This window comes from Gossypium hirsutum, chromosome D05 (assembly GCF_007990345.1).
Source record: "Gossypium hirsutum isolate 1008001.06 chromosome D05, Gossypium_hirsutum_v2.1, whole genome shotgun sequence".
NCBI classification, from domain to species: Eukaryota; Viridiplantae; Streptophyta; class Magnoliopsida; order Malvales; family Malvaceae; genus Gossypium; species Gossypium hirsutum.
Window position 1 is genome coordinate 5044307 of NC_053441.1, and position 13293 is coordinate 5057599.

General features: G+C 35.7%; 3 protein-coding genes across 5 annotated transcripts; 1 reads left to right on the forward strand and 2 right to left on the reverse strand.

The window, feature by feature from the left end:
* Positions 1 to 2695: 2695 nt before the first annotated feature.
* LOC107906814 (probable folate-biopterin transporter 6) lies at positions 2696 to 5091 on the forward strand. The gene is made up of 4 exons (XM_016833933.2): positions 2696 to 3596; positions 3685 to 3786; positions 4217 to 4387; positions 4465 to 5091. The coding sequence occupies exons 1-4, from the start codon at positions 2919 to 2921 to the stop codon at positions 5071 to 5073; spliced, it is 1560 nt and encodes a 519-aa protein (XP_016689422.1). The 5' UTR covers positions 2696 to 2918; the 3' UTR covers positions 5074 to 5091.
* Positions 5092 to 5112: 21 nt separating this feature from the next.
* Positions 5113 to 10137, reverse strand: LOC107906813 (uncharacterized). Of its 3 annotated transcripts, none has more exons than XM_016833931.2 (9): positions 9960 to 10137; positions 9222 to 9566; positions 8990 to 9140; positions 8075 to 8415; positions 7846 to 7984; positions 7094 to 7425; positions 6865 to 7021; positions 6305 to 6645; positions 5113 to 6094 (listed from the first exon to the last, which is right to left on the reverse strand). In XM_016833931.2, the coding sequence occupies exons 2-9, from the start codon at positions 9552 to 9554 to the stop codon at positions 5579 to 5581; spliced, it is 2310 nt and encodes a 769-aa protein (XP_016689420.2). In that variant the 5' UTR covers positions 9555 to 9566; positions 9960 to 10137; the 3' UTR covers positions 5113 to 5578. The 3 variants fall into 3 exon arrangements, with proteins under 3 accessions (XP_016689420.2, XP_040949177.1, XP_016689421.2); XM_041093243.1 differs by lacking the exon at positions 9960 to 10137 and adding an exon at positions 9766 to 9912; XM_016833932.2 differs by lacking the exon at positions 9960 to 10137 and having other exon boundaries at positions 8990 to 9154; positions 9222 to 9360.
* A 238-nt stretch (positions 10138 to 10375) lies between these two features.
* Positions 10376 to 13155, reverse strand: LOC107906815 (probable folate-biopterin transporter 2). The gene is made up of 5 exons (XM_016833934.2): positions 12298 to 13155; positions 11812 to 12071; positions 11611 to 11706; positions 11368 to 11538; positions 10376 to 11182 (listed from the first exon to the last, which is right to left on the reverse strand). The coding sequence occupies exons 1-5, from the start codon at positions 12659 to 12661 to the stop codon at positions 10583 to 10585; spliced, it is 1491 nt and encodes a 496-aa protein (XP_016689423.2). The 5' UTR covers positions 12662 to 13155; the 3' UTR covers positions 10376 to 10582.
* Between the last annotated feature and the right edge of the window lie 138 nt (positions 13156 to 13293).

Below are 13293 nucleotides of genomic sequence, written 5' to 3' on the forward strand. Positions count from 1 at the left end.
TTAAAACAGTTTCTTATTTTTGAATCATTGATGGATGAGAGAAGGGATATGATAAAATCTAATACTATTGACCCTGAAATCTGCTCAACCAGATTACCCATATCTTTCAAGCCTTATGTCACCTTAAAGATAAGATTTAGTTTGATCTGAATTCATGGCTGATTGCTTAAGCAAAACTCACCCCTTCTTCACTCAAAATCACACCAAATATTTTATACATAATCCACATTGAATCTAATTTTTTAATACAATTTAAATAATTACATGTATATATTTATCGCGGGTTAATATACACTAATTTAATTTTACTTGAAAGATTTTCGAATTAATCAAGTTAAGTTATTTGAAATGTTCGATTTTTTAATAAATTCGAATTTAGTTAAAATTTATATTTCGAATAATTTGAATAATTCCAATAATAGAATAATGTAAATACTAGTGAGTTGTTGTCAACTTAGAAAAATAAGCAAATTTTCAAAAATAATTTATAAAATTAAAAAAAAAGTGTCTAATATTAACCATTTTAAAATAAAAATTAATTAATTTAACAATTTATGTAATAATTTACCTATAAAAATATTTAAAATATTATTTAACTTATAATAAAGTACTATTAATATTCAAACCATTATGAATTTTTGTATTATTTTAATATTAAATATTTTAAAGATTAAATAAATTATAAATTAGTTATTTATTTTAATTACATTACTTTTTTAACTCATTAACAAATTTTTTTGAGGAAATTCATTAATGATGTTAAACAAAAATTAATAAATGAATATAGATCTGTACATCACACAAAATACAAATTAGTAGATACAGAATCCCCTTCTTCCTTTTTCCTCTTCTTTTGACTTTATTTCCTATCTTTTCTTGTTTTTTAAGTTTTTGGCACATGCACAGTTCTCAATAAAATAAAGAAAGAATCTCTCGTAATATATTAAAAATTATAATGAAGGAATTTGTACGTTATATTATTTAACATGTGAATAATGTATGTTTGATATCTCCCAACGCTTTGAATACCCATAAATGTATTAATTTAAGCGATGAAGGAGATGACGTTGGTTACAAGGGGTTGCAAATAATGGATTAAGATTATAGTTTGTTAAAAATATATATTTTTTTAGAGTTAAAAAATCAATATTTATTAATAAATTAAATTCATATTTAAAAAAAATACTTTTAGAGTTTAAAAAAATCAATACATATATATAAATAATCCTCATTAATATAAAATATTGATAGAAGTAGGCGGTGGAAGATAGTAATGCTAGGCCCATCGGTTCACTTTTGTTTGTATTGTTAATGTATTTGGAATTGTAATTTTGAGGCCCATCATATTCATTTCCCCAACCACCCCAATATTGCATTTGCTTAGGGTGGGTTTGGATGGACGATTAGGTGCGGTGCGTTTATCTTACTTTTTATCTCATGCTACAATATCGCTACAGTATCTAATCTCACCGCCACCACTGTTTTTACACTAACCGCAGGTAAACGCACTGCCCATCCAAACTCACCCTTAATATGTACGTACAACTCTACATGGCCCGAGCTAGGCCTTTTTAATAAGTTTGGATTCGGTCCGATAAATGAGTTTAAATTTTTGCTCAAGTCTAATTCGGATTATAGATGTTAAATTTGGATTCAGCCCGACTTGGCCCATATTAACTTTTTATTTTATTTTTTATATAAAAAATTTTAAAAAATATAATGCATCAAAACCACTAAAAATATTAAAACAAATGTTTCCCTACAAATTGAAAATAAATTTAAAAAAAGTCTTTGTACTTGAATAACATTAAGATAGGGGTAACTTAATAAGCAAAAGCCTCTAAAATAGTAGTAAAATTAACAATAAAACAAGAGATATAATATCAACAATAATAACAAAATAATAGTAACATAATAGTGAAATTGTAGCAAAATAGTGAAAAAGTAGTAGCAAAACAACCTCTTTTTTTACAAATTCGGGCCTAGCCGAGACAGTAAAATCTTATCTGAGACTCGGTCTGTTTTCTAAATGGGTCTTAATTTTTTTGTTCAAACCCATTTTTCTAATTTATATATTTATTCAAACTCTCTCACTTTTCGGACAAGTCTTCAGGCCTAGTTGATACAAAATATTGGTTAAAATAATAAAATTAGATATTTGAAATTATAATACATTATATTTTCTGTCTAAAACATCTTTTAAATAAGGTAAAGATTATTTAAAAAGAGAGAAGAGTTTTTGAATATATAAAAATAATCCTTATGTAAATCAAAATTAGGGTGAGAGTGGACAGGACAAGCCTTGCCTTTATTTATTTATTTCTATTTCCCATTTTCTATACTTAGGAGAAGACAGAAACGTAATTAAATTAAATCAAGTTGAGGATTTTAATAATTGGGTTAGATGAAATTGCAGCAGTTTGGTCTGAGCCAACTCTATAAACCATAATTACGATTGGTTATTTTTTATTTGTATTTTCTGATTAAATATAATACTGTTACACTTGTAGATTGGACTTTGGAACATAATTAAAACAAATTCCCAGCACGATATAATTTATTTTGTGCTGTACGATAGAATTCTGAAGGAAACAACAATTCATGATGGTAATTAAGTTTTAACCAAAACTGACAAATGTTCTTTAAACAATAAATACGACATCGTTAACCATTTTCCTAAAGCAATTTAAAAACTTTGCCTTGCAGCCAACTACTCCACGACCTTAGCGTGTTGAAAGGAACGAGATGCGATATATTTTAGTCAACTATAGCGAATTCCTCCGCAATACAATATAATTTTCATATGAAAAACTGGGGAAGGCTGTAAATGTATGAGAAGACCCTGTAGTCAACGTTTCGCCCTTCTTTAATCTACAGAGCCGTTTGCAGATCTCTGTGTTTCTTTACACATCAAGACAATGGCTTCCTTAGAAAAAGAGGGACTTGTTGAAGAATCTCGGTCGAGTATATCCCAAGAATCCGCCTGCATTTCAAACCTAGGCAACCTTGATTCAGCTGAGGCTAGCAAGAGTAGCAATATTTTCTCGGTTTTCCTCGAGCCAATTCAATGGATACAGATGCTATCTTCTCAGCTAAATCCAACTTTCATCATTGGGATAGTTATAGTTTATGGACTCAACTTAGGCTTCTCCGGTTCTTTCTTCAAAGTAGTCACGGATTACTATTGGAAAGATGTTCAAAAAGTGCAGCCCTCCGTGGTTCAATTATACATAGGTCTATACTATATCCCGTGGATTATGAAACCTGTTTGGGGTTTACTCACTGATGTTTTCCCAATAAGGGGATATAGAAGAAGACCTTACTTTGTGCTTGCTGGTGTTCTTGGGGGTGTCTCTGCATTGATGGTTGCTCTCATTGGTAATTTGCCTGCTGCTTTAGCATTGAGTTGCTTTATAGGGATTGCAGCAGGCATGGCTATAGCAGATGTGACAATTGATGCATGCATTGCTACAAACAGTATCGAGGTTCGATCCTTGGCTCCGGATATGCAGAGCCTTTGTGGATTTTGCTCCTCTGCTGGGGCTTTAATTGGTTATTCCACCAGTGGATTTTTTGTTCACCATCTCGGAGCTCAGGTTAGCTTAAAATTGACCTTTGATTATTTTTTTAATGAAACAAAGTTATAACAACTGAAACATTCTTCTGTATAAATGATTATTACAGGGAGCTTTAATTCTAATGGCAATCCCCCCAGTTTTTATCACAGTGTTGGGCTTTGTGATTTATGAAATGAGATCTCCCTGTCTTCACCCCGAGAAGCAGAAGGTTAGATTCTCTATTTTCCTGTTAAGTTCTCTCCTTCATAACGCTATGTTGTTGCAATATAGTAAACCATTAGAGCCATTTCTTTCAAATTACGCCATGAGACTGCCTGCACAGGCTCCACCTTCGTTTGGATCCTATGAATTAGTGAAGATAGCAAATTTTGGCTTACCAAATAGCACATCAATCAATCCAACCAATCTGAACCATAGCAAATGGTTATTTTTGTTCTACATAGTTTCATCCCTGAAAAGATGTGCTTGCCTTCTCATTATCATTTTCATGAAACAGAGGCGAATGGCTTATAACTCTGTCAAACAAGTTTAGCTGAACATCCCATTCCGTATTTCATCAGATTGAGAAAACAATGGATACTTGCAGTAGTTCGGAAATATTCGTATACTAATATTTACGTGTGTGGATGCGTATGCAGAAAATGGGAACCTTAGGGGTGGCCGTAAAGGGCATGTATCAGACAATCAAGTTCCCTCAGGTGTGGAAGCCATCGCTCTACATGTACCTATCTTTGGCTCTCAGTATCAGTACTCATGAAGGGCAATTTTATTGGTACACTGACCCCAAAGCTGGTCCTGGGTTCTCTCAGGTTTTTTCTCAATTACACCAGATGAAAATAGTAGAATGCTCCACTGTATTATCCTTTTCACGGTTTCTGACGTGCAGGAATCTGTTGGGGCCATATATGCAATTGGTGCAATGGCTTCAATGGTGGGGGTCCTGATCTATCACAAGACACTCAAAGACATCCCATTCAGAAACCTACTCTTTTTCGCTCAGCTCCTTTACGGCGCATCTGGAATGCTCGATCTAATCTTCATTCTTCGATGGAATTTAGTGCTTGGGATTCCAGATTACTTCTTTGTTATCACTGAAGAATGCATATCACGAATTATAAGTAGAATAAGGTGGATTCCCATGATTGTATTAAGCACTAGGCTTTGCCCTTTAGGCATTGAAGGCACATTTTTTGCATTGTTAATGTGCATAGATAGCCTTGGTTCCTTGACCTCCAAATGGGGAGGAGGAATGGTTCTTCACGTTTTTCATGTGACTAGGACAGATTTCACAAACCTATGGTTGGTTATTCTCATTAGAAACATACTGAGAATTGCTACTCTGGGTTTGATTTTTCTTGTCCCAAAGGCTGATCCGTCAGATGCTTTGATTCCTCAAGATATTTTGATGACGCATTCGACTGTAACATCAGATGACGAGGGGTTAGAACTTGTCCCAAAGAATGATAGAAGTCCAGAGCTTCTTTTAAATCTTTAACCTTTTCGCCTTGGATAATGCAATTTTGTACAGTAAAAATTGAGTTATTATCATTTTTATTTTATTTAAAGAAATAATACGAACACAATTTTTGATACTTCTCCGCTACTCCCTGAAACTCAAGTATATAACAAAATGCAATTTTTCAAGTAATTACTATTAATTCCTAATTACGGTAATAGGGTTCGGTTTAGACGTCTCGGAGAGGAGAGACAGGCAGGACGATGTGCATGACTCTTCGTCTTCCTTCAGTACATTACAAGCCTTGCAAAGCATCGTTCAACTCCCTTCCAACATCATTAACAAAAGAACCTCCAGAAACATTAAAATGTTGGAAGTTAGACAACATTACCAGCTCATATGCTACAAAATTTTAGAACCAGGTTCCGTAAACCTTGCCTCCTTGCATATTGGACGGGACTTGGAATATAAATGCTATGCTCGTTGTGGAAAGGAAAAGAAAATGTCAAATATTCCCAGAATTTAACACAGCAAAAGGCTACTTCTATGACCTAAGTTTTCTGAGCAACCACTTCTTTCGTAATGTAATGTCCAAAGCCAAAAATGTTTTTGCTTTTCTCTCATCTTCCAGTAGATCACAAGCATCCAACAGGAGCTCATCATCCATGTCCGGAAGGGCTTGAAGTGCATCAACTGCACTTTCTATTGTTGAATAGTTCTTATTTCCATTCTTACTTGCCAATCTTGTGACTGCACCGGCCATCTTGGATAGCATCTTCTGCATCTCCTGCTCGGTTTTCTGTGCCTTGCTTGCTCGTTCCAACTGTGGTGTTGCAATTGATCGTTTCATCTGTTGATCAGACAAATTAATATCCCCACTAGGAGTTTGTAAGTTTCCACATGCTCTATCCAAAACAACTTCAGAGGCAAAACAATCAGTTCCCACTCCTAGAACCTGACCACATGGTATTCCTTCTAATACTTCATCCCTGAAAATCTTGCACAAATCACCATAACTGCCCAAGACTTTATCCCTGTACGACACTGCATCTGGGTGTTCCTGTAAAAATTTGCATGTAAAAAACATACTATTGACGATACTAAGAATGATATATGAATATTAACAGCTATCTCTTTTAATAGAATATGCAGAGAAAAGAGGATAATACCACATGGGTATATCTTACCGGCACATGATGCTATGCTAGGACTGGATTATCAACAGGAGAGTTATGGCTTAAATGATAAACTAAAAGAGTAATGAACGTACCTTCACATAAACTTCCCAGACATCATTGTTTGCCACAACCATTTTCTTATCATTATCCCAAAGAAACCCACTATGATTGAGAAGATCACAAATATCATTGTATTGTTTCAGCAAGCAGATGTAGTGACTTTCCAATATGTTCTTGTCCAATTGAAGCCGAAACTTTTCATTGAATGATTCAACCATATGAACCCATGCCTGTTCATTGAATGCCTGAGCTATCTTATTCTGTTCCCGAACCTGTTCTAGCAGAAGGCCCATAAAAAATTGTTCCATTGGGGTTGTCCACTCAAGTTCAAGATGATGAATACCACCAGGTAAATGGTCATTTTTCTCATTACCTGCTTGTTAAGCATGAATATATAAAACATGCATCAGTGCACAAGTAAAAAAGGAAAACAAAAGTAAAACAATTCTTATGGCATCCAATCCCTTATCATTTTTCAGACCGCATTGGGCTATCTACCTGTGCTAGATATATGCTAATCCTAATTTAGAAAAGAAAGAGAAAAAACTAACCAACAAATAAAAAATGAAACAAGATAATAGATTATATGTACCATTAGAGGTCATCAAGACAGTTGAATCATCATCAGTGCCTACTTTTTGAGTCAATCTGTTGTATCTTACTTCACAATTTTCTTGTCCAAATATTACACGCAATTTGTGATAGCTTGGCACAGTTTTAACTCTGTATGATCGAGCATCTGGATGTGACTGCATGTACTTCATGTAAGAAACAGAACAAATACTCCATCAGCAACAAGAAAATAAAATAAAAGAAATCACCTTGATATAAGCATTCCAGACACTATCTTCAGCTATCACCATGTCCCTTGTTTCATCCCATGAGAATCCACTTTGCTCAAGAAGAATCTTTATGTCATTGTACAGTCTCCTTAGATGTTTGTATCGATTCTTGAGAACATCTTTATCATAGTGAGAACCAAATTTGACATTGAACGACGTAACCATGTCAACCCAAGCCTGTGTTAAGAATGTCTGTCCAAGTTTATTCCCTCTATGGACCTGGTCTAGCAACAAGTCAATGAGATATCGGTCCATTGGTGGAGTCCAAAATGTTCTTGTACGATCACAATTCATGCTTCCCTTCCTATCAGCTGCAAATTAAAAGACCTAGTTAGGAGAAAATACTGACCGGAAGATGAAGACGGAGAAAAAGTTTATTCTTCGAATAACCTTGAGATTTCATGTAAGAAGTATATTGTAACCTGCCTCTAATGCACAGTACCATTAGTTTTATAACTTCAGTTTCTTATCTGGTAGGCCAGAAAAGGAAAGATAAGAAAACTGATCCATGCTCAAGATGACAAGCTGTGCAACTCAGGTTTTTCATAGATGATATCCCTGAACTTAAAACTTAATTGAAAACAATGCTACTAATATGTTGATGAGCTTCTCTTGTAACCAGTTGATACATTATCACTCCCCTAGTAGACTCTAGCTGCAATTCTGTATAATACATAGCGAGAATCAGAATCATTGTGAATCTGATTTACTGTTAGAAATTTGGATCTCACCAGCTGTTGCTCTGGAGATGTCACATTCCTGGGTCAAATTATTAAGACTTCCTTCATCAATTGCTTCACCATATATTAGGCCCAAATCGTTGAAGTTTGGAAGGGTTTTCATTCTATATGTTCGAGCATGAGGATGTGCCTACATTAAGTATAAATTATCATTAATATATCATATGCATGCAGGTCATGTGCTAATGAGATTGATGAAAACATCTTCACAAACTCATACCTTTATATAAGCATCCCAAACAGCATTATCAGCTGTGATCACTAGCTGCGATTCATCCCATGTGAAGCCATTCTGGTTTAGAATAACTTTCACATCACTGTAGTACTTCCACAGTTTCTTATATCTATGTCTCAAAACCCTCTTCCCATGTTGAGGACCAAACTTTGCATTAAATAAAGCAAGCATGTCTGTCCATGCTTGTTTGTTGAATGTATTATCAACCTTATTGCCTTTTCCTGCTTGGTCAAGCATAAGCTCAATAAAATATTGGTCCATTTCTGCATTCCATTCAGTTCTTGGGCGCTCATTATTGGTTGAGGGTAAACTGCCCATTGCATCACCTAAAAAGTTGGGGAACATGCAAGTGAAAGCATATATCCGACATTAGAATATAAATCCATCCCTATCTTACGTTAGCATATAAAACCATTAATATAAAAAGTTAATAAAAATGATGATAGCAGTAAAACTAAAGGTTCTGATTTTACTTTTTCCCCTCAACTAAAACACTTCTGTACCCAAGGAGATCAAGTTACATCAAAGTATTAATGACTTTTGAAGGAAAAAAAAATTGGCAAACAAACTACAAGTACAGTAGAAGTTTGGCTTAGTTTATGAGAAATTGCAACTTAGAAACCTAGTTTGGGTTTGTACAATGAAACTCGAATGGTAAAATGGAGAACTTTGGGACAAAAATGACTTGGGACCATTTCCCACTACACAAATGGTCTAGGAACTGCAGAATGAAGTAACTCGCTACTATTTTCTTACTTTTCTTTTCTAATTCTTCTCTCATATTACCAGAAAAGAAGCATTGGCAGCACAAAAGTGGCCTATAATATGGATCACATACTTCTCAGTCAAAATCATAGCTACTATCACAATTGAGGTTTATTATATAAAACTGATACACACCCATATTTAACCCTTGGACTTCATCATCAAAGTCCAAATCATGACTAGATCGACTGTATCTTCCATCTGCAGTTGTATACCCATATATCAAGCACAAATCATTGAAATTCAGCACTGCTTTCGTCTTGTAGGATCGTGCATCAGGGTAAGCCTGCATGTATCTCACTATATTTTACTATAGAGAATTCGGACAATTATCAGGTACAAGTAAATGGCAAAGGGGTTGCAGCACCTTGATGTAGGCATTCCAGACATAATCATCAGCTACCACCATTTGTCGAGATTCATCCCAAGAAAACCCATTCTGGCCAAGAAGATTCTTGACATCATTGAATTGCTTCCACAAGTTTGTATAACGACTTTTTAAGACATCTTTGTCATACTGAGATCCAAAGTTTGCATTGAAGACGGCAAGCATGCCAGTCCAGGCTTGTTTAGTGAATGTATGGCCAATCCTATTCCCTCTATGCATCTGCTCCAGCATAAGATCAATGAAATATCGCTCCATTGTAGGTGTCCAGTATGTCCTCGTACGATCAATAGATGCAGGCGTTTGGCTACCCATCGCTATATATTCCTGTGGCACGTTTTTCAATCAACAAAAAGGGACATTTATGAAAACAAAACTGAGAAAACATTCAGTTTCAATGAATCAATGTCCTCAACCAGAGACAGATTCCAACGTTATAAGTCTTTCAACTTAAAAGTTTCAGACTTTACGAAAAATCCAAAGCGGAAAATAGACAAAAATAAAGAAAAACAAAGAAAAGACTTACTCCGACTGAAATTCAGTATAAAAACATAATTTGAACAAAAGAGTCGAAAATTAAGTAATCGAAACAGTTAAAATTTCAATCCTTTGAAACACAAAACAGAGTATATTTCCAAATACTCGAAAAGAATTCTCTTTCAACAAGAACATTGACGAAATTGGAATCCAAGAACATAAAAAATAAAGAAAAAAGTGTACCCTGAGGCTGAGAGAGGAGAAAAGCGATGTTTGGCGCCTAAAGAAACCAGAACGGTGATAGTGGGGGTGGTGAAAAGTTAACCCGAATCCGGAATGAGGTCAAATCTCCATTCCCTAATTTCCTGTTTGGTTACACATCCAACAAACGCCAAAAGGCTCAACTTGACCTATTCTTCTCTATGTTCTTATTGCTTCGGCCCTTATTTATTGCGTTTGTTAATGGATGCCAAAGCCCATTAGCCCCGTCCGTTTTTTTTTATATTTTAATTAATTATATAAAAGAAAACAATTATATTAGATTGATTCGGCGGTCAAATGTACATGGCAGTTTTAAGGGTTTAATATGAAATAATTATATGAAGCTGAGAGTTCAATTCAATTCATTCATGTACTCAACATATCTAATGTTTCATCACTTCGGTAAAAACAAAACTTTATTTCAGGCTTTGATCTAAACTTGATTTCACAAGCCATTCATGCAGGGAAAACAGACGTGTAAGAAATTTATGATAGGAAACCATCTCGTGGAAATCTTCATGGCGCCCCGCTGACTAGAATTATTGATTTCCACAAAGTTTCAAATAAATGCGTGCTTGTGTGGAACTGTATGATTGTTTTATAGATTATCTACCATCGACGCTGTTAACAAGTGAGACCAATTCAATGTTATTGGATTCTTCAGCTACCGTCTCATCTTCGCTGCCCAACATTTCAGTTGGAAGAATGGAAGAGTTGGGGTCACCTCTGGGAATCAAAAACAAAACACCAAGAGGAGAAAGTCTGAATATGTTTCGAATCAATATCGCCAGCCAAAGACTTCCGAATTTGGTTCGAGTAACATTCAACGTGTGAAGCAGCAAGCCTCCTCCCCATGAGGACGATAGAAGTCCAAAGTTATCGATCGACATGAGCAAGGCAAAGAATGTGCCTTCGATACCTGAAGGACAAAGCTTTGCACTCAGTACAAGAAGGGGCATCCATTTGAGTCGTCCAATCATTTGAGTTACAGCTTCGCCGATCACAACAAAGACAGAATCCGGTATTCCAAACTTCAAGTTTATTCGCAGCACCAATATCAGATCTAACATCCCTGCCAAACCATAGAATAACTGAATCCAGAAAAGCAAGTCTCGAAAAGGATGATCCTTCAATATATTTTGGTAGAGTATTGCCCCCAAGAGTGCACCAACTGCACCAAATGAGAAAATGTAACCAATAGTCTCCTGCATAAGAAAGGGGAACAGCAGGTTCAATACTCTTCAAAATTAAAATCTGCACTTGCATAGTCGCTTTGTATTTCTTTAAGACCTTGTGATATGATCTATTTCTCAAGTTAAAAGGACAAGAACATCGATATACACGCATGGTTGCATTGAGTGTCGAAGGACTTTAGTGCAGAATCATATACCTGAGAGAATAAGGGACCCTCCTTCGAGTCTGTGTACCAATAGAACAATCCTTCATTTATATTCAAGCTCAGTGCGAAGGATAGATACATATATAAACAGGGCCTCCAGACCTCGGGACATTTCAATGTTCTCCACATAGCCTTGCCAGCATCGAGGAACTTCTTGCTTACCTGAGTCAAGAAGAGAATTTAGAATATGAATGCAAGATCAACAAAGATTCAATAATAAGAGCCAAAGAATACCTCTTTGTAGGCAAAGTTGGCGTCATGGGGCTCGAAAAGGACGATCCCAACTGAGAAAACAAGGGCAGCTGGGATAGTCAGCAATCCAAACACCCCCTGCCAAGGAGAAAGCAGAAGCCAATTAACATATATAGGAAACAAAAGAATCAAAATATAAATTAAAATTGCAGAAACTGATAATGGTGGTAAATGACAGCCAACCTTAGGGCCAATTAGGTGAACAAAAACACCACTGATAGAGAATCCTATGAGAGCTCCAATGGCAGACATCAAACTACACAAGCTTTGCATGTCAGCTGCAAGGGAAGGAATCTTACTGCTGTTCTGTGCTACACATGCATCAACAGTCACATCTGCTATAGCAACCCCAGCACTTCCTGCTGTCAATGCCATCAGGGCAAATACCAGATGCAGCTTGCCGTGCAATGATATTATAAGCATGGATACCAAACCAAGCAAACCTGAAATTAACTTTAAAAGTTAAAAAAAAAAAACAATGTTGTACATGCCATCTTTTAATAAACATTCTCTATTGCTTGATACAAAATGGAAGCTCCGATTCTACAAGCAAAGATCTAGGTTACCTAAAATTTACAAGACCAGGCAGAATGGGGAACATATGAATGAGAATTTCATATATGGCAACTATGATAAAATGTAAAGAGAAAGTTAGAATGCGTAATTTACCAGATAGAATGAAATAGGGTCGTCTTCTATAACCCCTAATGGGGATAACATCTGTGAGAAGGCCCCAAATAGGCTTGACAATCCAAGGAATTGAAGTAATCCCCGTGTAAACCTGAGACTCAGAAGGCTGTACCTTTTGAACATCCTTCATATAATACTCGGTGCCGACACGAGCAAGAGCCCCGCCCAATCCCTGGCTTATTCCATAAGTGGATACAACGGCAAATACAAAACTCCAATGCGTTTCCATGGCAAGCATCCTAAACCAATATATTGGACCCCAGAAACAGTAATACAATCCTTTCGGTCCATTATCTTCCTCCACAGCCTTGTTAGAGGCTTCAATATTCCCTTCCTCCACCATAACTCTTAACTAAAATAAATCACGATCCAGGTCAACTCTGTTTCTAGGACATGAATATTCCATCAACTAAACACCAGGATGAGATTCCAAGAACAATGATGAATCTGCTAAAAAAATTCATATGCGGTGAAAAAGATAACCAGGTAATAAACCAGAGTTCCCTAGATGGGTTTCTTAAGTTTTTGGAAACTAACAACAAGAACTTGTAATTTTGTTTACAAGGGTTGCAGTTTTTTCAGTTGAAGAAATTTTCTTACACCCTTATAACTATGCAATCTCGAGACGGACAAGACAAATATTGTGTCGAAGAAAGATGTATTATCTAACCGTGTAAACCAGATCAGAGAGACAATGGTTCTAAGGTAGAAGAAGGCTTCTCTTTAGTACAGATTTGTTTTGACCGGCTAGACAGTAAAACCCTCTCTTGCATTTCTGATCCGTTCCATAAGAAAACAAATTAAATTCGCCCCGGGGGACATTTTTTCCTTGTGATCAAACAAAACTAAAATGTTTACGTCATTTAAACTAAGACGTGGCAGAATCCAATTGGACCCTTGGATTTGGCACGCACTAGTTGTATGGAGTTGGTTACCACTTTCTTACAAAATACATATGTCTAAATAATCACAATA

Excerpts from the sequence above, each read along its gene's own strand:
- LOC107906815 (XM_016833934.2), bottom strand. The coding sequence starts at position 12,661 with ATGGTGGAGGAAGGGAATATTGAAGCCTCTAACAAGGCTGTGGAGGAA. Across the intron at positions 11,539-11,610 it reads CCAACTTTGCCTACAAAGAG|GTAAGCAAGAAGTTCCTCGA; the intron begins GTATTCTTTGGC and ends TTCTTGACTCAG. Across the intron at positions 11,183-11,367 it reads AGGGTCCCTTATTCTCTCAG|GAGACTATTGGTTACATTTT; the intron begins GTATATGATTCT and ends TTTCTTATGCAG.
- LOC107906814 (XM_016833933.2), top strand. The coding sequence starts at position 2,919 with ATGGCTTCCTTAGAAAAAGAGGGACTTGTTGAAGAATCTCGGTCGAGT. Across the intron at positions 3,787-4,216 it reads TTCACCCCGAGAAGCAGAAG|AAAATGGGAACCTTAGGGGT; the intron begins GTTAGATTCTCT and ends ATGCGTATGCAG. Across the intron at positions 4,388-4,464 it reads CTGGTCCTGGGTTCTCTCAG|GAATCTGTTGGGGCCATATA; the intron begins GTTTTTTCTCAA and ends TCTGACGTGCAG.
- LOC107906813 (XM_016833931.2), bottom strand. The coding sequence starts at position 9,554 with ATGGGTAGCCAAACGCCTGCATCTATTGATCGTACGAGGACATACTGG. Across the intron at positions 6,646-6,864 it reads TGTCTTGATGACCTCTAATG|GTAATGAGAAAAATGACCAT; the intron begins GTACATATAATC and ends CTTAACAAGCAG. Across the intron at positions 6,095-6,304 it reads TCTGGGAAGTTTATGTGAAG|GAACACCCAGATGCAGTGTC; the intron begins GTACGTTCATTA and ends AAATTTTTACAG.